Here is a 22,694-nt window from a genome sequence, read left to right as displayed (position 1 = left end):
GTTGGGAACACATGAATGATGTGGACACATCAAAACTGACCATAATATCACTTTCTCCAAGGCACAGATTCTTAATTTGGCTGGTAAAATCATATGTATTCTTTATGGGGTATGTGTAATGATCCATTCTTGGTGTAACTAGACTACGAAGATGTCACTGATTCAGTGGTGTTAATGATAGATCCTAGGCATGTTTCCTCCTTGTGTATTTTAGTCAGGTCATAAACCATTCGGAAAAAATTCCCAAATCTGTGATCAGTACCTTAGGAATTTTATTTCAGCTAAATGGGTTGAATCTAAACATATCTAAGACTTACGTGAAGCAGTTCAAATCCACACAGTCAAAATGTGAGCAGATTAAGATTGTACAGAACAACCAAGATATGGAAGAAGTTGACTCAGTCAAATTATTGGGTTTAAATGTAGATAAAAATTTGAGCTGGCAGGCACACATTGAATACCTGGCAAACAAACTGAGCAGCTTTGCATTTGCAATGCAAATATTATTGATTATCGACTGCGACTGACATGGACACACAAAAAATAGCATATACAAGCTACTTGGAATCAATTATTAGGTATAGTATTGTTTTTGGGGGAACTCAACAAACATAGTGCGGATACTAAAAATACAGAAAAAAAATCATTCAAAATATGTGCACTGTAAATCACAAAGAAACATGTCTACCATTATTTAGAAAACTTAAAATATTAACTCTGCCATCCTTATACATATATGAGATTATTATATTTTTGTACACCAGACATGAATTATTTGAGGGAAACTATTTTGTCCATTCACATGATACTAGAAACAAAGAAAATTTTATGCTCCCCACCTGCCGCCTCAGATTGTATTCCCAGAGACCTCAATACATGGGAATGAAAATTTGTAATAAATTAGAAGGAAACAAGATGAAGCAGATTAATTTAGGTTCATATAAAAGAAAGCTATGTGAGGTACTGACACTGAAGTGTTATTACACAGTGGATGAATTCATGCAGGACAAACTGGAAATTTGAGCTGAATACAACATGTTACACATTACAAGAAATATCTTTATAGTGTTATTATTTATTGTAGTGCTATTAGTTATTAATGTAAAAATCATTGTAACTGTATTATAAATTTTTGACATGTCTTCTGTACACAAACCAAATGGATTGCAAATGTATGTCAAGAGATGAATTAAAACATAATTCACATTTCACCATTAGCGGCCTAGATGCCTAAGTGTGGAGAGTCTTGATAATACTCATCTAGTGGTGACCGCTATAGCAGTGCGACATCTTCCTCATTATCCTAGAGATTGGATCACGTGACAATTTTCAGTAGGTCTCTTCCAGCATCAACTGGATTTATCATGGATGTATAACCACTTGATGCAGCTGGAAGTCCTAGAAATTTTATTATACACTGCTCAACAAGAATCCAGAACGGGAGGAGTAAACAAAACAAAATATTATGGATTGAGAAGATATGTGTCTTTATTTTAGTGATTGTAAAATATGTTCAAATTGATAAAGAACTGGGCAGTATGAACCCACTTATCACTGTGACTGTACCTCCTCTGCCCTGGATCCATGCACTGCTTCAATTGGGGAGGGTGTCATAAAGCAATTGTATCTTCTCCTGAGGCAAGCTGGCCCACTACTGTTTTAACTAGTGGTTGATATCTTGGATATTGGCGCTGGGACAAAGTTGATTAGAGTTGGTCCCTGATGTGTTCTATTGGAGACAGGTATGGGGATCTAGCTAGCTACAGGTTTACCTCGACATCATCCAGGCAGTTCATAGAGACATGTGCCATGTGTGGACAGGAATTGTCCCATCGAAAAAGGACACCCTGATATTGTCGCATAGAGGTAACGTGTTGACACTGGATGTATGTGATGGACCTTTGTGCTGTCAGAATTCCCTCAATCACTACCAGCTGTGACCTGAAGTCATAACTGATGACTCTGAAAACTATGATGTCAGCAGTGACATTGCTGAACCTTTCCAAAACATTGGAGGAAAGGAACCACTCCCAGGTCATTGCCATATTCCCAGTGATGGTCATCCGGGGCAGTGTAGAAGTATGATTCACTGTTGAACACAATGTGACACCATTTATCAGCAGTTTGTGTTCTAGTGTTAAGAGCAGCCTATGCATGGGACAGTAATTTCCTAGTCTGGGTGCTGCTAGTCTGTGAAAAATGGTGTGGGGTGTACCAGAATGTTGCAGGGAGTTCATTTCTTGTTCTCAGGTGACAGGCACAAGTGTGGAGGGGCTATGATGTGCTTGGTGCACACAGTGGTGATCTTCCCTTATGTTGGTCAGACATTGTCGTCTGGAGCCTTGATGGCAAGTACCTCTGCCCTCACATTCCCATGCTGGCCAACAGTGGGCTGCTGCCATATCAGAATGCCCTTCAAATCAGCATATTACACCATTTTACTAGCCAACCAAATGGAGATCCACTATGATCCTCTTTTCAAAATCTGTCATGTCCTGATAAAGCTGTCTCATACAACTATGCAAACAATCGAAAATCCAGGATGGAATGTAACAATACGAGAGAAGGAAAGTTGCTACTCACCATATATCGGAGATGCTGAGCCGTGATCGGCACAATAAATAGATTCACACAATCATAGCTTTCGGCCATTAAGGCCTTTGTCAGCAGTAGACACACATACACACTCGCACACACGCACTCTCACGTAAGCGCAACTTGCACACCCATTTGCAGTCTCAGGGAGCTGAAACTACCAGTAGTTTCAGCTCTCTCAGACTGCAGATGTGTGTGCAAGTTGCGCTTGCATGAGTGAGTGTGTATGTGCGTGTTCATGTGCGTGTGTATATGTGTGTCTACTGCTGACAAAGGCCTTAATAGCCGAAAGCTACGATTGTGTGAATCTTTTTATTGTGCCTATCGCGGCTCAGCATCTCCGCTATATGGTGAGTAGCAACTTTCCTTCTCTCATATTGTCACACCACTATGCATCGTCTGTGTGGCTTTCACAGTGATCACTCAACATCTGACAATATTCACCCTTTTATGTAAATTTGTGACAATATTTGAAAGTTTCTTTTTTAAAAGGTATTCAGAAGATCCATTTTGAAAAAGAAGTAAGCCTTGAATAAATAATGGAATTAAAATCTTGTGTAAGAGGAAGAGGGAAACTTATGTAAAGGCAAGAGTAAGTCAAGATCTAATTTTACTTGCATACTATGACAGTACTGTAGTATTGTAAAGAAAGTCATAAAAAGTTCCAGAAGTATGCGTGTCCTGGCAAAACTAAATAATTCAGATAATAAGATTAAAAGTATGTGGCATATTGTCAAATGGGAGGCGGGACAGCCAGTCAGTGTATAAGATTCCATAACAATCAAATTAAATGATAGTGTTGTGGAGATAATTCATAAGTTGCAAGTTCTTTTAACTATCACTATCAAAATGTAGCAGTAAATATAGGATGAAATGATTCAGTTGAAGAAGCAAGAGGATATATTAAAAATGTCATTCCACAAAACTTTAAGCAACTAGAAGTAGCACCAATATTCGTCACTGAAATTAAAGCCGTTATAAAAATTCTAAGAAACAAAAGCTCATGGAGACTTGATGGAATTTCAAACAGAAGTCTGAAAAGTTGTTCCTTCTCTCTCATTAAAAAGGCAAAAAATAATCAGTCCTTTGTGCAGGGAATGTGAAAAGCGAGTGACGAAAGGTGTTTTGTGCTTTATTTAATTTTATTTATTTCTCTCTTGTTCCAGTGATCCATGTTGTGACTGTATCACAGGATATGGAACATGTCAGAAATCTATGGCAGCACATATATTCTTATTATTATTATTATTATTATTGATGTTTTGCTTTTAAAGAGTGCAGTTGGACTAAACTACATGGCCCAATTCCTTTTGCTGCCTTCCTTGCTGCCCAAACGTCTTTCATTCACTCGCTGTGTTTCTGTTTCTGGTCCTCCATGCTTCTTGTCGGCTAAGTGTCATCGGCTTCATCTTGGCTGCCTTTTGTAAACAGTAACTTAGGTTCTACTACAGAAAATCAATTTTGAGAGATAAATATTACAAAATAATAAGTGTTACGGAAAATAAATATTGCAAAATATGTGTTTACAATACACAATAGTCAGGATTACAAATGTAGATTTGGGCACACATTTGCATTTAACAATGCAAAAATGCCAAACACTGTAGTTCAGGAACTCTTCTATCATATAAAATGATCCTTCTAATAGGAACTGTCTTAAAGTTTTTTTAAACAAGAGCTCATCTTCTACCAAACACTTCATTCTTGAAGGGAGGGCATTAAAAATCTTACAGCCAGTGAAATGGACTCCTTTCTGTGCCATACTTACATTTGACTGTTCATAGTGGATATCATATTTTCTTCTCGTCTCATAACTATGATACTCAGTATTCACTTTAAAAATGAGGTTTTCTTTCCTTATGAAGCACATAAAAGAGAATGTATATTGCGCAGTGGATGTAAGGATTCCAAATTCTTAAAAGATTCGTCCATGTGGCTCTAGGATGGACTCCACAAATGACTCTTATGGCTCTTTTTTCTGCACACTACTTTTTTAGCTAGTGACTGATTACCACAAAATATAATTCCATATGCCATAATGGCATGAAAATAACCATAATAGGCTGACTTCACGGTTTCCATACTTCTATAAGAAGAAACAATGCGTAATATGTAAGTTGCTGAACTCAATCTTTTGCATAGATCCAGGATTTGGCTTGACCAGTTCAGTTTGCTGTCAGTACGAGCCTAAGTTATTTGAGGTATCAACCCTGGTTATCACCTGCTCACCTATTTTTACTACTATTTCTTCATCTTTGAATGTTGTGTGGAACTGAACGTAGTTTGTTTTAGTGCAATTTTTAAAGAAAGATCATTAATATTAAACCAGTTCACTGTTTCACTTAAAAACTTATTTGCTGTTTCCTCAAGTTTATGTACTGAATTAGCAATAAGTAATGTAGTGACATCAGCAAAAATGGTGAATCTACAATATTCCGTACAGAGAGGCAGATCATTTGTAAAGATAATAAAAAGTTGGGGGCCCAGAACTGAGCCTTGGGGCACTCCACATATGATGGTACCCTGTTCTGAAGATAATGGGACTATATTTTGACTCTCCACTACAACTTTCTGTTTCCTGTTTGACAGGTAAGAGTCAAGCCATTTCTCTGATGAACCACTTATACCGAGATGTGCAGCTTTTTGTAAAAGAATCTGGTGGCTGACACCGTCAAATTCTTTTGTTAGGTCACAGAAAATCCCAACCACCTTTAGTTTTTTGTTGATAGATTCCAAGGCCTTGCCAGCAAATGAAAATATTGCATCTTCTATTGACAAACCTTTCTGAAATCCAAAGTGACTTTCGCTGAGGATATTTTGATACCCGAGATGCTTGACTGTCCTGGCATGCATTAGTTTCTCTAAAACCTTTCAAAAACTTGTCAGTAGTGATATTGGCTGATAGCAGCATCTGTCTTATCTCCCTTCTTATACAGCACTTTTACAACTGCATACTTTAGCCTCTCAGGAACTATTCCTTGCTTAAGTGATGCATCAAAAATGTGGCAAAGGACTTTACTAACATGGCCGCAGCAATATTTTAATAATTTGTTAGGGATATTGCCAATCCTGGTGGAGTTTTTACTTTTCAAAGCTTTAATAACTCTTTCAATTTCTTGAACAGTGACTGTTGTTACCTTTTAACATGTTTTCTCTCACTGACTGTTTTTGGAAAGTTTTCTTCAAAGAGACTTGTAACTTCATTGATAAATGTATTAAATTTTGAGTTAACATCAATTGCAGCATACACAGGAGACGGGCCCACTAGCTGTAATTGCTGAGCTTTCAATAGTGTGTTCATTTATAATCCTAAAGTTTTTCCAAATGAAATTTTCTTTCCTTTGTACATTTATTTGATTTAGAGTGAGGAATTGCTCTTCATGGTCAGAGAGGCCATTTACAATATTTTTCAAAGTTAAATTACTATAAATATCCTTATCTACAAATACATTATCTGTTAAAGTGCTAGAACCAGCTGTTACTCTAGTTGGAGTGTCCACCACTGGTACTAAGTTGTAACAGAACATCAGGTGTTAAAAGTCTATTTTGTTTCTATTTTCTGTTAAGAAGTCCACATTGAAGTCACCCATAACAATGGTTGATTTAGTTTTCCTACATAGGTGGGACGGAAATGATTATATTTGTCTCGGAAATACATTCAGATTTCAAGCAGGTGCTCTGTAAATAGCCAGTACAATAACTGCCGCACTATCTGCTGTTAACTCAATACCACACATCTAAAAATGCTGTTCATCACAGTATTTGCTTAAACCTAGAAATTTATACACTAAATTGTTTTTTTACAAATATTGCAACTCCACTTCCTCTCATAAAAGATCTACAGTAATGTGCAGCTAAAGTCCTCCATTTGTAGCCTGTGGATTCCACTCATAACATGATGTTCTGAGAAACACTGTATATTAGGCTCACTTTCACACTTGTCTTTTAAATTTATTAGTAATTGGTCTATTTTATTCTTGAGACTAAATATATATTTTGGTGGAATAAAGACAAAGTTTGATTTTTGCTCACCACTGCATTTGCATGATGTTTGTTAGGAGTGGCTTTTTCCAATACACTAGTTGATAGTATTGCTTGAGGTGTGGAAGACTCATACTGAACACACAAAAGAGATGTTTCACGCAATGAATCCTTTTCTCTCGTGTTACTCACCATAAAAAATGCTGGATTTGCTTTCTGTTGCATGTACGATGGGCAACAGTTTCTGCTGCATGTGGTGATGTTTCAGCTGTTGGTCCTGCCACTGATGATTCTGCTGCTTTTGATGATGCTGCTTCTTCTGCTGCTGAGACTGGTCCCATACCGGTACATGGAATTTTGCTGTTCGCTCTCTCCCTGTTTGGAATGATTTCATTTATCATTTTACACACAAATTTTTTTCCTTCATAATTTAGATGCATTCTGTGTATGGTATGCTGACATCTGTCCAATTTGCCTATATCAAGGACGCTACATTTTCCAAACAAAGAACACATTTGTTTTATTTTAATGTTAGTTTAAAGTGCAGCTTCTAGTTACATGAAAAGTGCATAAAAGTAAATCTGAAATTCATCAGTGATGATTTTCTGTGGACGTGCCACAGCTGTTTAAGTGGCAAAAGGGCCGATCTTTGAAGTGCAGTGGACTCAAAAAATGAAATTATAAAGCTACTACAAAGTGACATTGAAACACTATTTATTGTCAATACTTCTGTTTTTAAAAAAAAATTATAGATAATATGTGAAAAGCACTACTGTGTGTGTTTGAAACAAAAAGCAAGATGAAAAAACACTGGTACACATACGAACACTGAAAACAACAACACAGCCAGCATTTCTGATGTCACGATAAACTGAACAAGCCAAAAACCTGTAGATATATATAAATGGAAGATGATGACGTACAATAAAAGAAAAGGCAAGACCACAGCTACGCAATGGAACAAAAATGAGTTACTAATAATTGATGATTCACTACTGAAAAATATTTATGTCCCCAACTGAAAAATCAACATAGATCGGAAATTAGAACACAACAACTCGGCAAACATTTTAAAAATATGGTAAATTCAAAACAGATGAGTACAAAAATAGATTCTGAAACCAAGACTAATTATTGTGGTGTCTTTATACACATTGGAACAAACTTGTGAAGAAGCAGCAATGAACAAGAAATTATTAACGAAACAAGAAACGTGATTTGTTCAGTAAGAAGTGACAATGTGGAATCCTGGCTGGTACTTAGTGGAGCCACAAAAAGGAGGTCAGTGAGTGATAAATGTATCTCAAAAATAAATTATGCTGTCAAAGAACAGTGTGATCATCTTGGGGCAGTTTTCATAGACGCAAACAAATTTCTGTGTGAAAACTGCTAGCTAGGAAAGTATGGCATCTGAGGAAGGGAAACTAATATGGCTTAATGGGAGTGAAAAATCAGTTGCTGCAGCAGAAAAAGCAAAATATAAGCACCACACAAGAAAAGGAGGGACCACAGAATATGCTCTCAGAACACAGCCCACGACATGTAAGCCAGAAAAAGAAAAGTTACATGAAAATACTGCATCAGAAACTAGAAGCAGAAGTAGTCCTAAGTGAAATACAACCAGACATACCATGTATCAGTGAACATTGTCTAACTGAAAGTCAGATAGCGACTTGACAATAAAGGATTTTATCTTATTCAGCTACTTCTGTAGATCTAAACTTAAAGATGGAGCAGTTAAAACAGGCAAGCCCCTGAAGACTGCAGGCAGTAAAGGTGTAAGATTACCCAGGCCTAGAGAAAAAGACTGAAATTACTGGTGTATTGACTGATGACTTTAGTTTGTTTTCCTTGTACAGATCACCAAGTGGCAAGTTTAGCATCTTTCTGAAAAAAATTGACAGCTTTCTAAGAATGACTATAAAGAAAGACATCATTATAAGTGGAGACTTCAATAATGACATGGGGCAAGGATCAAAACCAAGACAAGATTTTGAAGAATTGCTAATGCAATACAATATGGAGGCAACAATATCTGCACTGACAGTAGTGACGTCTCAAAGCCAGACATTTGTTGACAACATCATTACTAATATTAGTAGGTGTAACTATGAGTCACATGTAGTCTGAAAAGAAATGTCTGATAATCATGGATAGCTGATCTGCTTGCACAGAAGCAAGGACATAATATCAGAACCAAAACGAACAACCAAAGAAATCAGGAACATCAGTGTATAACATATTAACATCTTTCTAACAATATTAAGCAGTGAAATCTGGAATGAATCCCTACAGTGGCAGAATGTAAATGAAAAGTATGATTCATTTATTACAATACTTAAACACCATAATGTAGCATTCCCCAAAGTAAAGAGACAAGAAAGGCTGCAGGATCAGACAAAGTGGATTAGCAATGAAATAATAAAGCTGCAAAGAAGGCTGCAGGATCTGAGACAGAGGGGTGAAGCTGAAAATCATAAAATGCTACAAAAGAAAATTAATAAGAGAGGTGAAAGCAAGAGCAATTAATTAATATCACCATAATGAACTCAAAAAGCAGGTAAATGCAGCTTGGAATGCAATTAATGCTGATAAAAACAGATATCAGATCAAAGAAAATAGACAACACAGTGGTTACAGATGGTAGAGATGTAGCTAACATACTCAAAGGTAACCATATAAATGTGGTAGGGAATGTAAAATTGGAAGGAAATAGTCCACAAAAGGAAAGTTACTAAGTTATCAAAAAAATCAAGTAGAGCCATGGGCTTGAAACCAGTCACAGAAGATGAACTGAGGAAAATTATGCAAAAACTGAAGTCCAAGAAATCAGCTGGCAATGACAAAATATCGAATCATATAATAAAGCAAGTAAGTGAGCAAATAATCTCACCATTGCTGGATATAGCAAACAGCTCCTTCAAAGTAGGAATTTTTCCAGAAAAACTGAAAATAAGCAGGATGATACCAGTGTACAAGAAAGGGGACAAGGATGAAAGGGGGTAAGCGTGATCCCCAACAACTACAGATCAGTTTCACTGATATCAGGTCTCAAAAATCCTGGAAATGCTTATGTATAATAGATTAGTTGATTATATCTAAAAACAAAGATGATGAGACTTACCAAACAAAAGCGCTGGCAGGTCGATAGACACACAAACATACACACAAAATTCTAGCTTTCGCAACCAACGGTTGCTTCGTCAGGAAAGAGGGAAGGAGAAGGAAAGACGAAAGGATGTGGGTTTTAAGGGAGAGGGTAAGGAGTCATTCCAATCCCGGGAGCGGAAATACTTACCTTATGGGGGAAAAAAGGACGGGTATACACTCGCACACACACACACACACACACACACACACACACACACACACACACACACACACACACATATATCCATCCGCACATACACAGACACAAGCAGACATTTGTAAAGGCCTTTACAAATGTCTGCTTGTGTCTGTGTATGTGCGGATGGATATGTGTGTGTGTGTGCGCGCGCGAGTGTATACCCGTCCTTTTTTCCCCATAAGGTAAGTCTTTCCGCTCCCGGGATTGGAATGACTCCTTACCCTCTCCCTTAAAACCCACATCCTTTCGTCTTTCCCTCTCCTTCCCTCTTTCCTGACGAAGCAACCGTTGGTTGCGAAAGCTAGAATTTTGTGTGTATGTTTGTGTTTGTTTGTGTGTCTATCGACCTGCCAGAGCTTTTGTTTGGTAAGTCTCATCATCTTTGTTTTTAGATATATTTTTCCCACGTGGAATGTTTCCATCTATTATATTCATATCATAGATTAGTTGATTATCTGCACAAATACAACATTCATGTACCATCACAGCATTGTTTCAGGAAGAGTAAATCTACAGAATCAGTGATTGCCAGGCTGACAGAATACACAGCCCTTAGATGAAAAACAAGTTGTATCTGTAATGTTTCTGGACCTCTCCAAAGCATTTGACACTTATTGAGAATCCAAAACAAGCCTAACACTTCCATCTTTCTTAGAAACAACAACCAGTGAATTATTGTACTGGCTGCTGCTCCTTTCCACTATCCTCCATTTTAGCATCTTCTGTAATTACCTCTCCACTAATTTTCTTTTGCAAATTGGGACCCTGTATGGTTTGATAAAAAATGGATCATGTTGTCTCTTTTTTAATTTGCAGACGTAATTTTTAACTTTCCTGGCTTATTACAAAAAACGTCACAATATTCTCTCAGAAACTGATCTAAATCTTCCCTCTCAGAATTAGATAAGCCATCTGCAGTATTTGCTTTTATCATTGACTGACTGTGACATTGGCAAACTGTGAAAAACTATTACTATCAGAATTGTCCTCCTGTTCCTCCTCTAAACCTTCAGTGTACTTGTCATCAGAAAATTCAATTTCTCCTATCTGATTACTGCAGTTTTCTGTACACTTTAAATGTAATTATGTAATTTGATCTCACCAGAACTACCAGATTTTGGTTCTGTGAAACATATTTTTAATTTCCCAATCAAAAATTGCATTTGATTTTATCATCCAATTCATGCCCAACAGAATATCTTCATTTAGGTCTACCACCACAAAACATCCTTGTTCAAACAATAAATCCCCAGTTAAAAATGAAATCAAAGCCTGTTTGGAAATTGGCTTACTGCACTTGCCTGTAGCTCCCTTAATTTTAACACCTGTTACAGGAAATTCCATGTATGAAGCACTGTTTTTCAACCTTTCTCTTAATTTACAAGATGTACAACAAATAGGACTACCTGTGTCTCTTAGACACGTGCTTTTCCAATTCTTAATTGTTATTTCAAAATATAGACTACGAGATACCTCTTGTGTATCAACTTTCACTTCCTTTTCTGTTTCCTTAAAATCTAAATTAATGTGTGACTGTTGCTTATTCGCTGAAGCTGTTAGTAAATTATACAAAGACATATCGTTATTAGACTGAACTTCTTCTGGATCTGACAGACTAATGCTTTCTGTGTAAGAGGACTCACTAATTATACTTTGCTGCCTGCCTGAATTATCACTTATCTCATTGTTTATTTGTGTGTGTTCTCAAATTCCAAATAATCATCATCACTGCTACATGTCTCTTCACTGACTTCTTGCTTTTTTAAAACCTCTAAAACTTTGTAACCTATCTGCTCAGTTTATTCATTCTTATCGTTACTCTTAGCCAAAATCTCCCTGACATCAGTAGAAGACCACTGACTTCCATGTACCTTATCATCACTCATCAAATCATCAATACCTACTAACTGGACTATTATTATCTTCATCTGCCAATACTTCTACAAAAATCATCCCGTCAAGCTCCTCTTTAAACAAAATAATGTTGTAGTCATCATCATCATCATCATCATCATATGAGTCACATGCACCTGCATGGACCCCAGCTACAATGTCAAATCTCTCTACTGCTATATCATCGTCATCTGGATCAGCTACTAAAGCATCAATATTTTTGGGTACAAGGTTATCATTTTGGCTTGCTACTACATCAGACAAAACTGGATCATCATCATCATCATTAACAAACAAACTAGCAATACTATAATCATCATTATAACCATCCTTGGATACACACTTGTTAAATAAATTTGTCCTCATCACTAAGCTTATAATTATTTTGTGTCTTTGTGTCATCATTATTCATTCTTTTAACATATAGTTCCAAAATTCATAGTGCTAATTTACATTTTTAGCTTGGTATCCACCCCGATAGCTGAATGGTCAGTGTGACGGACTGCCGTTCTAAGGGGCCCGGGTTCGATTCCGGGTTGGGTCGGGGATTTTCTCTGCTCAGGGACTGGGTGTTGTGTTGTCTTCATCATCATTTCATCCCCATCTGGTGCGCAGGTCGCCCAATGTGGTGCCGAATGTAATAAGACCTGCTCCAAGGCGGCTGGACCTGCCCTATAGGGGGCCTCCCTGCCAATGATGCCAAACGCTCACTTCCACACTCACTTCCATTAGCTTGGTAGTTCCTACTGTTACCTGTGTGATTTTGGTGGTGTGACCTACTCTTAGTTTGGTTACAAGTTTTTCTCCTCACCTCAAACTGACAGGCCCCCAATGAGGTGGTTAATTGATTTCCTGTCTATACTGTCTGTTCTGATTTGAGTTGGCGTCTTGTCTGTAATTGTTGCTATTTTGACTACTGTTCCTGTTACCATAGTTATTTTGTCTGTTACTGTTATGATATTTTTAATTTTGAGAGAACCCACCTCTCTGGTGTTGGTACTCTCCCCTACTTTTGTTGACCTGTCATGACTTTGCCATACATACTCTAGCTTATCCACACACAATTCTTCAATTGAGTCATCTGGCCCATAAAATAGGCCCCACTGAACCCGGTTTGGTAGACATCGTTGCAGTGTGTCAGTCTGAATTAACTCATCTAAAGGTTTGTCTAGGTGCATCAGTTTTCTTAGCTGTATTTCACTAAACTCGTGAATGCTTGCTTTCCCTTCTCTATATTTCCTGCCATTCTAAAATTCAGTCTTTATCCCAGCTTGTCTGCTTTCCAACCAGTATTATTAGTAACTATCCACAAAACCTTGTGTATTTTATGCCGAAATTGTCATATACAGTATAAAAGATTTTTACATAAAATATACATCATATTATACAAAATACTGAAAAACAACAATACTAACCTAATTTTTCTTGATTATGGCTTCATTAGTGAATGCAAAATATTGCAAACGTGTTTGACAAACATGACATACAAGTAAACAAATGAAATAATAAATTTTATGAGATTTAATGTATTATGTGATATCACTTACTAGATGCAATTGGATTTACGGAACTTTCAGTGAATTGTCTCTTCAGAGAGTATTTCAGTAGGGTATTGAAACAGGAATGTAAAACAAGGGCTTGTTTTATTTCAGTAAGCAGATGACCTGATAATGCTGAAAAATGACCAAAATGTGGTACAGCTTGAGAGAAGAACATACATATCTGCAAACCCCACAGCTCAGTGGCTCCTGGACTTTTATAAACCTACAAAAGAAGGCTGTGCACATAGGTTTAGAGGTGGATATAATGAGACTGGAAGAAGTAGAATCCTTGAGATTCTTAGTTATTACTGTGGATAATTAGCTGAAATGGAAACAACATATTAATTCTATCTGTAACAAACTCATCGCCATCATATTCATAATGAGGCAGCTATCACAGTATGCAGACAAACAGCTTCTGTGCACAGTATACCGTGGATTCTTTAAACTCTGCCTGTAGTATGGAGTAATAGTGTGCGAAACTCAAACATTCAAGAAATTAAAAGGGTCTGCACAAAAAAAAAGAGATCATATTAAGAAGAAAAACGTCTGAAACAGGCAAAAATTGCTTCAAAAGACTAGGCATCTTACTTTTGGCATCCTTGTGCATGTATAAAACTATATATCACAATGAATAGTGCAGAGTGGAATCCAAATGTGTACACACCCACAACACACGGAGGAAGAATGACATAAGAAGCATACCCTGTCGAGTGACAATGCTTGAAAAAGGACTCCAGTACTCAGGTAGCAAAATATTAAGAAGTCTGGCTAAAAAACTGCATGTCAATGTATATGACATGAAGTTTTTAAGGAACCTCAAAGACTATCTGGTGGAAAAAGAATTTTATGGCGTTGAAGAGTACTTATCACACTAAATTTACATATATTTCACTTATAATCAGTTATGTTAGAATGTAAGAAAAATTGTTAGGAAATATGTAAAATGTTTTCTATTTTTGATGTGTCCTGTATTATATGTACATTCACTGTACACTATGTAATCCTACAGGAATAATAAAATCCAATTAAATTATGTCCTTAGTGGTATATGCAATGTATCATTGGCACAGAGAATTTTTTCAGACGGGTTTAAATATGCTGTTGGTAAATCATTTCATAAGAAAGGTGACAAGCATCTTAAACATCATCATGTAATTTCCTTGCTGACACCTTTTTCAAAACATTTGAAAAAGTGAAGTACTTAAGAGTAGTCACACATTTAAGTGGAACCAATTTACTTAGCGTATCACACTTTGGATTGCAGAAGGGTTGCTCGACTGAGAATTCTATTTATACATTCACTTATCAAAAAGTACAAGACTTAAATAATAATATATCGCCAGTTGGTATTTTTTGTGATCTTTCCAAGGTGTTTGATGTTGTAGATCATGTTACTCTCTCAATGTTTTATGTAATTGATGGCTTTATGCACTTCTGGTATGAATCATACATAACAGACAGAATCTTAAAGGTAAATTCAGCCAATGTTACAATGTTAGAAAGGTAGAAGACTTACTTAAGTGATAGAGGGGGTGGGTGAAGAGAGATCACAAAGTGCATCCCACAGGGTTCAATTTTTGGTTCCATTTCTATTCCTTATACAGGGTGGTCCATCCATAGTGACTGGGCCAAATATCTCACGAAATAAGTATCAAACGAAAAAACTACAAAGAATGAAACTCATCTAGCTTGAAGGGGGAAACCAGATGGCACTATCATTGGCGTGCTAGTTGACACTGCCATAGGTCCAACGGATATCAACTGTTTTTTTTTTTTTTTTTAAATAGGAACCCCCATTTTTTATTTCATATTCGTGTAGTACATAAAGAAATATGAATGTTTTAGTTGGACCACTTTTTTCGCTTTGTGATAGATGGCACTGTAACAATCACAAATGTACAAGTACGTGGTATCATGTAACATTCTGCCAGTGTGGACGGTATTTGCTTCATGATACATTACTCGTGTTACAATGGACCATTTACCCATTGCGGAAATGGTCGATATCATGTTGATGTATGGCTATTGTGATCAAAATGCCCAACGGGCATGTGCGATGTATGCTGCTCGGTATCCTGGATGACATCATTCAGTGTCCAAACCGTTCACCAGATAGTTACATTATTTAAAGAAACAGGAAGTGTTCAGCCACATGTGAAACATCAACCACGACCTGCAACAAGTGATGATGCCCAAGTAGGAGTTTTAGGTGCTGTCGTAGCTAATTCGCACATCGGTAGCAGACAAATTGCACGATAATCAGGAATCCCAGAAACGTCGGTGTTGAGAATGCTACATCAACATTGATTGCACCCGTACCATATTTCTATCTCCCAGGAATTGCATGGTGACAACTTTGAATGTCATGTACAGTTCTGCCACTAGGCACAAGAGAAATTATGGGACGATGACAGATTTTTTGCACGCCTTCTATTTAGCAACGAAGCATCATTCACCAACAGCGTTAACGTAAACCAGCATAATATGCACTATTGGGCAACGGAAAATCCACGATGACTGTGACAAGTGGAATATCTGCAACCTTGGTGGGTTAATGTATGGTGCAGCATTATGGGAGGAAGGATAATTGGCCCCCATTTTATCGATGGCAATCTAAATAGTGCAACGTATGCTGATTTCCTACATAATGTTCTATCGATGTTACTACAAGGTGTTTCACTGCATGACAGTATGACGATTTACTTCCAACATGATGGATGTCCAGCACATAGCTCATGTGCGGTTGAAATGGTATTGAATAGCTTATTTTATGACAGGTGGATTGGTCGTCGAAGCACCTTACCATGGCCCGCACATTCACCGGATCTGATGTCCCTGGAATTCTTTCTGTGGGGAAAGTTCAAGGATATTTGCTATCGTGATCCACCGACAATGCCTGACAACATGCGTCAGCGCATTGTCAATGCATGTGCGAACATTACGGAAGCCGAACTACTCGCTGTTGAGAGGAATGCCGTTACACGTATTGCCAAATGCATTGAGGTTGACGGACATAATTTTGAGTATTTATTGCTGTAATATGGTATTTACAGGTAACCACGCTGTAACAGCATGCATTCTCAGAAATGATAAGTTCACAAAGGTACATGTATCACATTGGAACAACCGAAATAAAATGTTTAAACGTACCTACGTTCTGTATTTTAATGTAAAAGACCTACCTGTTATCAACTGTTCGTCTAAAATTGTGAGCCATATGTTTGTGACTATTACAGCGCCATCTATCAGAAAGCAAAAAAAGTGGTCCAACTAAAACATTGTTATTTCTTTATGTAATACACGAATATGTAATAAAAATGGGGGTGCCTATTTTAAAAAATGCAGTTGATATATGTTTGACCTATGGCAGCGCCATCTAGCGGGCCAACCGTAGCGCCATCTGGTTTTCCCCTTCAAGCTAGACAAGTTTCGTTCTTTGTAGTTTTTTCATTTGATGCTTGTTTCATGAGATATTTGGCTCGGTCACAATCAAAGGACCACCCTGTATATGTGAATGACCTTCCACTTCACATTCAACAAGCAAAATTGTTACTTTTTGCAGACATTACAAATGTTATAACAAATCTCACTAGAGAGCAAGTGACAGAAGAGTTGGTAACTGATATTTTCCAAAGGATTGTTAAGTGATTCTCTGAAAATGGCCGCACCCAAAATTTTGAAGAAAAAAAACAAACAAACCAGAATACATTCAATCCTGTACTACAAGTAGTCATATCAACAGTAGATGTACCACATGAGCAGGGTTTGTAAATAAGGTACAATGCTCCACATTTTTGGATGTACACACTGATAAAAGCTTGAACTGGAAGAAGCATAGTACTGGGCTTCCCAAACAGTGTAGTTTGGCTGCTTTTGCTCTTGATATAACTACTAATGTTGGAAACAAATGTATCAACCATCTGACATATTTGGTATATGTCCACTCAATTATGTCTTACGGAATAATTTTCTCGGGTAACTCACCACTTAGAAAGAAAGTATTGATTGTAGAGAAGTGAGCAGTAAGAATAATATGTAGTGTTCACCATTGGAAGTCCTGTAGTTACCTGCTAGGCTATTGAACTACACTGTCACAGTACATATATTCAATTCTGAAATTTGTCATAACTTGAGAAGATCAGTAATATCTATACTTACAACACTAGAGGAAAAATGACCTATATTACCTATTGTTAAAGCTGTCAGTGGCTCAATAAGAAGCAACAAATATTTTGGATCATTTGCCTATTAACATAAAATGTCTTGAAAGAGAGCAAAGCAACTTTGTAATCTAATTTAAAATCCTTTTACCTGGACAACTTGTGTTCCATTGACAGATTTATACTTAAAAACTGTTAGCCAGTAAAAAAGAAAAGAAAAGAAAAAGGAAGAAAATTAAGTGTAGTTCCATGAGTAGGACTAAAAATAAGCTCTTTAATGTCAACACTAATCATGTATACAAGTAAACTAACTCATTCCACATCATTTCAATAAAAGGATTGCTCAAATGATCTATGGAACATGTAACTAACTGACTATCAGACTTGGTAACCTATGTAAGATGAACAACACTAATGCACTCTGATGGTCATTGTACCTGTGACACAGAACTGAAAATGTAATCATTTACATATCCATCGGTGATGTGTACGTGTATGAAGTTACATTGTGAGCTTGGCTTTTTTTGTATTTAGAAAGGATTGATTGACACATTATGCTGCACTTTGTTTCTGTCCTTTTGGTGTGTAATTTAATAACATGGATGCACTTTGTTTCTGTTCTTTTGGTGTGTAATTTAATAACATGCAATGTTCTTTTGCCTTGTTCTGAGTAGCATGTCTTTTCTTTGATAGTATTGTACATATTCATGTGTTTTTCTCTTTTAGGTTCTGAGCTCATAAAAAAAGAATTATTGTTATTACTTAGAGCCACAAGAAACATAGTTGCAGAAAACCATTGAATATCTATATTTGAGGAATACCTTAGCTCTTTTAAGTGTTTCTTACTTTGCTTCTGTGGTCAGCTGTGTATTTACAGCAAAATCGTTAATAACGAGCTTAACACCAGCAGTCAGTTTAAAAGGGATAAATAAAAAAACAAAAATATTTATTACGCTACATTGAATGCCGTTACAAGCTCAGATTTGAATGGTGCTTTTAATTCTCTCTCTCTCTCTCTCTCTCTCTCTCTCTCTCTCTCTCTCTGAATTGGTGATATTGTTATCACTTCATTTTTTTACATTTCATTGAATTTGTGTCACTTTTATGATGTTACTGTTTTTTTTTTTTTAGACATGGAGGACATAGATGAGAAAGAAAAATCACCTACCCCTTCAGATTTATCATCAGATGATGAAGATAGTGTTTGGTCCAACACTTCTTTGAGTGTTAGTGAAAATGAAATCTATATTGGTGATGATAATGATGAAGATTTTTATGTTGTAGAAGCTGCAGCTAACCTAACAGTGGAAGAACAAAATAAAGTGGATGAGGTAAAGTTTTATCTTTTATCTACACTAATGATTGAAGCAGAAGAAATGAATTATAATTTGTGCTTCGATCATTATCGTAGATAATGAAGAGACTTAAATGTCTCAGGGAAACATTTAATTATATGATCTATTATCTTCTAGCTACTGCATCTGTAAAAGAAATAATGATTTGCAGTATCCAGTAAACATGAATAGAAGTATTTTCTGTTTATTATGCTTCTGGGGAACCTAGTTTTAAAAGATAATTCGTTACTTATTGTTTTAGTACTAAGAGTATCTACTTTCAGGAAGATGATTTTTTTAACATCCTTAAAAGATGGGTTCTTTGACTTTCAACTGTGAAGGGAAAAGATGGAGTCATAAATAAATATCACTAAAAAATTTAAAAAAAACTGTATGTGAAACAAAAACAAGAATGAAATGCAAACTGTTTGAAAGTGCATATCGATGCACAGTTGTGAAGTCAAAATCTGCTGCTGGATAACATTCAGTACCATGCTATCCCATCTCATGCATTGTAACATGTTAGGATTGTCCTTGGTGTGCTTTCCATGAGGTAGTCAATACATTGCTGCTCAAGCCTAATTCACTCTTCAAAAATGGCACTCCTGATGTTACCCAATGGATGAGTAAGATTCATACCTCTTTGCATTGCAAGTTTCAAATGATCCCTAGCATGGTTAATTGGAGTCATCTTAGCACATACTACAGACCATTCTGTTCAGTTGATTCCAGCCTCCTGGGGCAAGGGTGAGAGGTGGTGACTGACATCTGCACTTAATAACAACTCAAGACATGACTGGCACAGATCCATGCTGAATGTGTGGGGCTGCCTGCCAGACAGTGCACTGGTACTTCTTGGCTCCACATCCTTCTACAATGACCATCAGGGGTCACATAAAAGCTGCACTCAGCAATGAAGACAGGCCAATTCCATTGGTCCAAGGTCCATTCCAGGTGCTCCCTGGCCCACCTTTTTTGCCCACCACAGTATTAAGAGATTTGAACTGTTGTTCATAATGGGCAGGTAGACACCAATTTGATTGTGTGCTCTCCACCTGGGTTGATACAGCTCTCCCATTTGCCTATATCTTCCCTATGAGCCATAATTTTTTGGTAGCAGTCTTCATCTGTGTTGTTGACTAAGAGTGAAGCTGTGAGGCAAATCTTAAATTTTGTATGTCTCACTGCCATAAAGTCACAGTTAACACATAGTCTAAGCTTGAGATGGTCCTGTGAGGCATGCTGACAGATTAAGGGTTATACACAAGCCACATTGTCCAGTTCATGACTGGACACTCGGTGTGCTCTACTGAACTGTGTGGTGAATGTAGGTTCACTTTTACCTCCATTACATAGGTAAATTCCTGTGGTCAAAAGAGTTTTGGGAAAGGAGTATCTGATCTAAAAGAAAAAACTATTCAGTGAAAAACTTTTTTGAGCAGTTTATGTGTCTGTATAGTGGCAGTGGCGATTTGAAATTTGGTTTCGTCAGAACAAAGCAGCTCCTTTATTTGAGAGTGGTGAACTGCATTTGCATAATATACACAAAGAGACATTAGTTACTTCAACACCAAAAAAAAAAAAAGGGATAAGTGTGGAGTAGGGCTCATGCATCACAGATTCTGTACAAACTTAATTAAATATAGATAGTTCATACATCCCAGGAAATGAGAGTTTTTAAATTTTTTAACATCCCTAAGAGGCCGTAGACTTTAGAATGTGACGTAAATTTCAGCTTGATACGTGTATCCATTCCTGAGAAAAAGGGGTCTTAACAAATTCTGAATGGATCCAGAGTTTACTCTTTTTTGTACGCTATCTACTGTGGAAGGATCGTGAGATAACTCATGTTTATTACAAATTATCTGTAGACTACATCTAGCTAGATGTTTACACCAATGTGCTTAATAACAACTCAAAACATGACTGGCTCATATCTGTTCTGAATGTATGGGACTGCATGCCAGACAGTGCACTGGTACATATCTGCCTCCAAAATCTTCTGCAATGACCATCATGGATCACATAAAAGCTGCACTCAATGTAGCAAACATACCTGTCTTCATGTACCTTTCACTTATTTAGCATCTTGAGTGTATTTTGATATTTCAGACAGTTCAGAAAATAGAAGAAAATGAATGAGTTGGAAATGCTTTTTTTTTTTTTTTTTTTTTTTTTTTTTTTTTTTTTTTTTTTTTTTTTTCCACCCATTCATAGGGAGCCTGACTAACTGAATGACTGTGTGAAAGAGTATGTGTATTGTTCTGAGGACAAAACCAGTGACAGTGATTTTTTTAGACCTATAAAGAAGCATAAGGAGGCAGTGTTGTCAAGTGGTTCCAATAATATCATTGATGATTCTGTCCGCACGAATTATTTTTGTTGCCATTATGACAGTGATGATAAGCAACCACATACACAACTGTTTGAAAGCACTCTGGGATGATTGCACTTCCAATGCAATGTGATTCTGTAGCCTCTGTGAGGATACATATGTTAGTGATGACTTGTTTGAATTGCTTTGCAACAGTTTGTGCACTTGTCATGATCAAACCTCAGTGAAATGTAAAACATCGCGTAGAGCAGTCAATGGTCTCCTGTTACACAAAGAGACATGAGAAACTCCGTGGCCTGATGCTTTTAATGTGACAAACAAGAAAAGATAGATGCAAAGATTATTGGCCAACAGACCCTGTAACAGCTACCCCAATATTTGCACAGTGAGTTGCAAAAGATTTGAACATATTTGGACTTACTGGCAATTTTAATGACACAAAATTGAAAAATAGTTCTGGAAGACTGTGCTGGATTAAACTCATGATGCTTTACAAATTGGAGCAATAGTTTTCCTTGGATAAAAGGATGATTCCATGGAGAGGATGCCTGAGGTTTCGAACTTACAACACTTGAGATTACAGAGTATGGGTTACTTGTTAAGATGCTGTGTGAGAGTGACACAGGCTATATCTGCAATATGGAGATTTACACTGGTGAAGGGAAGAAATTGGACAAATCTGTTTTCTCAGTTCATCATTATCTTGGTATGTGGCACCACATCTACCAGGGTAACTATAGTAACATTAACTCTGCTGCAGAGCTACTACTGATAAACAAAACCAGAGTCTGTGGTACTATTAGGGTTAACAGAGGTTTACAGTAAACTCTGAAAGCCTTAGCATCAAGAATGGAGAAAGGTGGCATAGTTTTTTGTAGAAAAGGTGACATTTTCTTCTCATCTGGAAAGACAATCAGGTTGTCAGAATGATATCAACAATTTATGGCTCTTCTGCCACAAATAAAGGAAAGAAAAACAGAAAAGCTGGAGAAGCGTGTTTGTAAATCGTAACAATGCCCATATGAAAGGAGTTGATCATACGGATCAGTACCTTTCTTACTATCCTATTCTAACTAAATCTATGAAACACATAAACGAGGTCATCTTTCATCTATAAACTGTGGGCTTTACAGTTCATTAGGAATTTAGAATGCCATGATTTCAGAGAAAAAAAAAAAAAGTAGGAGCAGATTCTACTTTCAGTAGTGAAACACAGGATTACTGATGATGATAACAAATGCTCTTTTGACACAGAGAGAAATATACCCAGTTCATGTTATAGTGGATCAGGATAACACCACATGAAGAGCCACCTGGAAGGCTGTTGAGCAACGTGAAGCAGCAGGAACATGTGTCCATTTCAAACAATAGAAAAAAAATTACCGACTTGAGGTACAGAACCCTAAAAAGAAACACAGAAGCTAGTGTAGCACACAGACCATATTTGGTCAGAAACAGTGTGTAGTATCTGATAAGCCGCATATACCCCGCAGTTCGTCCTCA

General features: G+C 36.9%; 1 protein-coding gene across 4 annotated transcripts in view; it reads left to right on the top strand.

Annotated features, from left to right (window-relative positions):
• Nucleotides 1-22,694, top strand: part of LOC124793911 (probable ATP-dependent RNA helicase DDX60) — a 251,769-nt gene that overhangs the window by 91,223 nt on the left and 137,852 nt on the right. For 3 of the 4 annotated variants that reach the window (XM_047258059.1, XM_047258057.1, XM_047258056.1), the window contains one exon: nucleotides 18,654-18,853. In XM_047258059.1, the coding sequence (XP_047114015.1) occupies nucleotides 18,656-18,853 (198 nt within the window). In that variant the 5' untranslated portion in view covers nucleotides 18,654-18,655. Of the gene's footprint in view, nucleotides 1-5,117; nucleotides 5,185-18,653; nucleotides 18,854-22,694 lie in introns of those variants that run through there. The other variant, XM_047258058.1, reaches the window with a different exon arrangement.

This window comes from Schistocerca piceifrons, chromosome 1 (genome assembly GCF_021461385.2).
Source record: "Schistocerca piceifrons isolate TAMUIC-IGC-003096 chromosome 1, iqSchPice1.1, whole genome shotgun sequence".
NCBI classification, from domain to species: domain Eukaryota; kingdom Metazoa; phylum Arthropoda; class Insecta; order Orthoptera; family Acrididae; genus Schistocerca; species Schistocerca piceifrons.
This window is presented reverse-complemented; position numbering and strand designations above follow the sequence as displayed.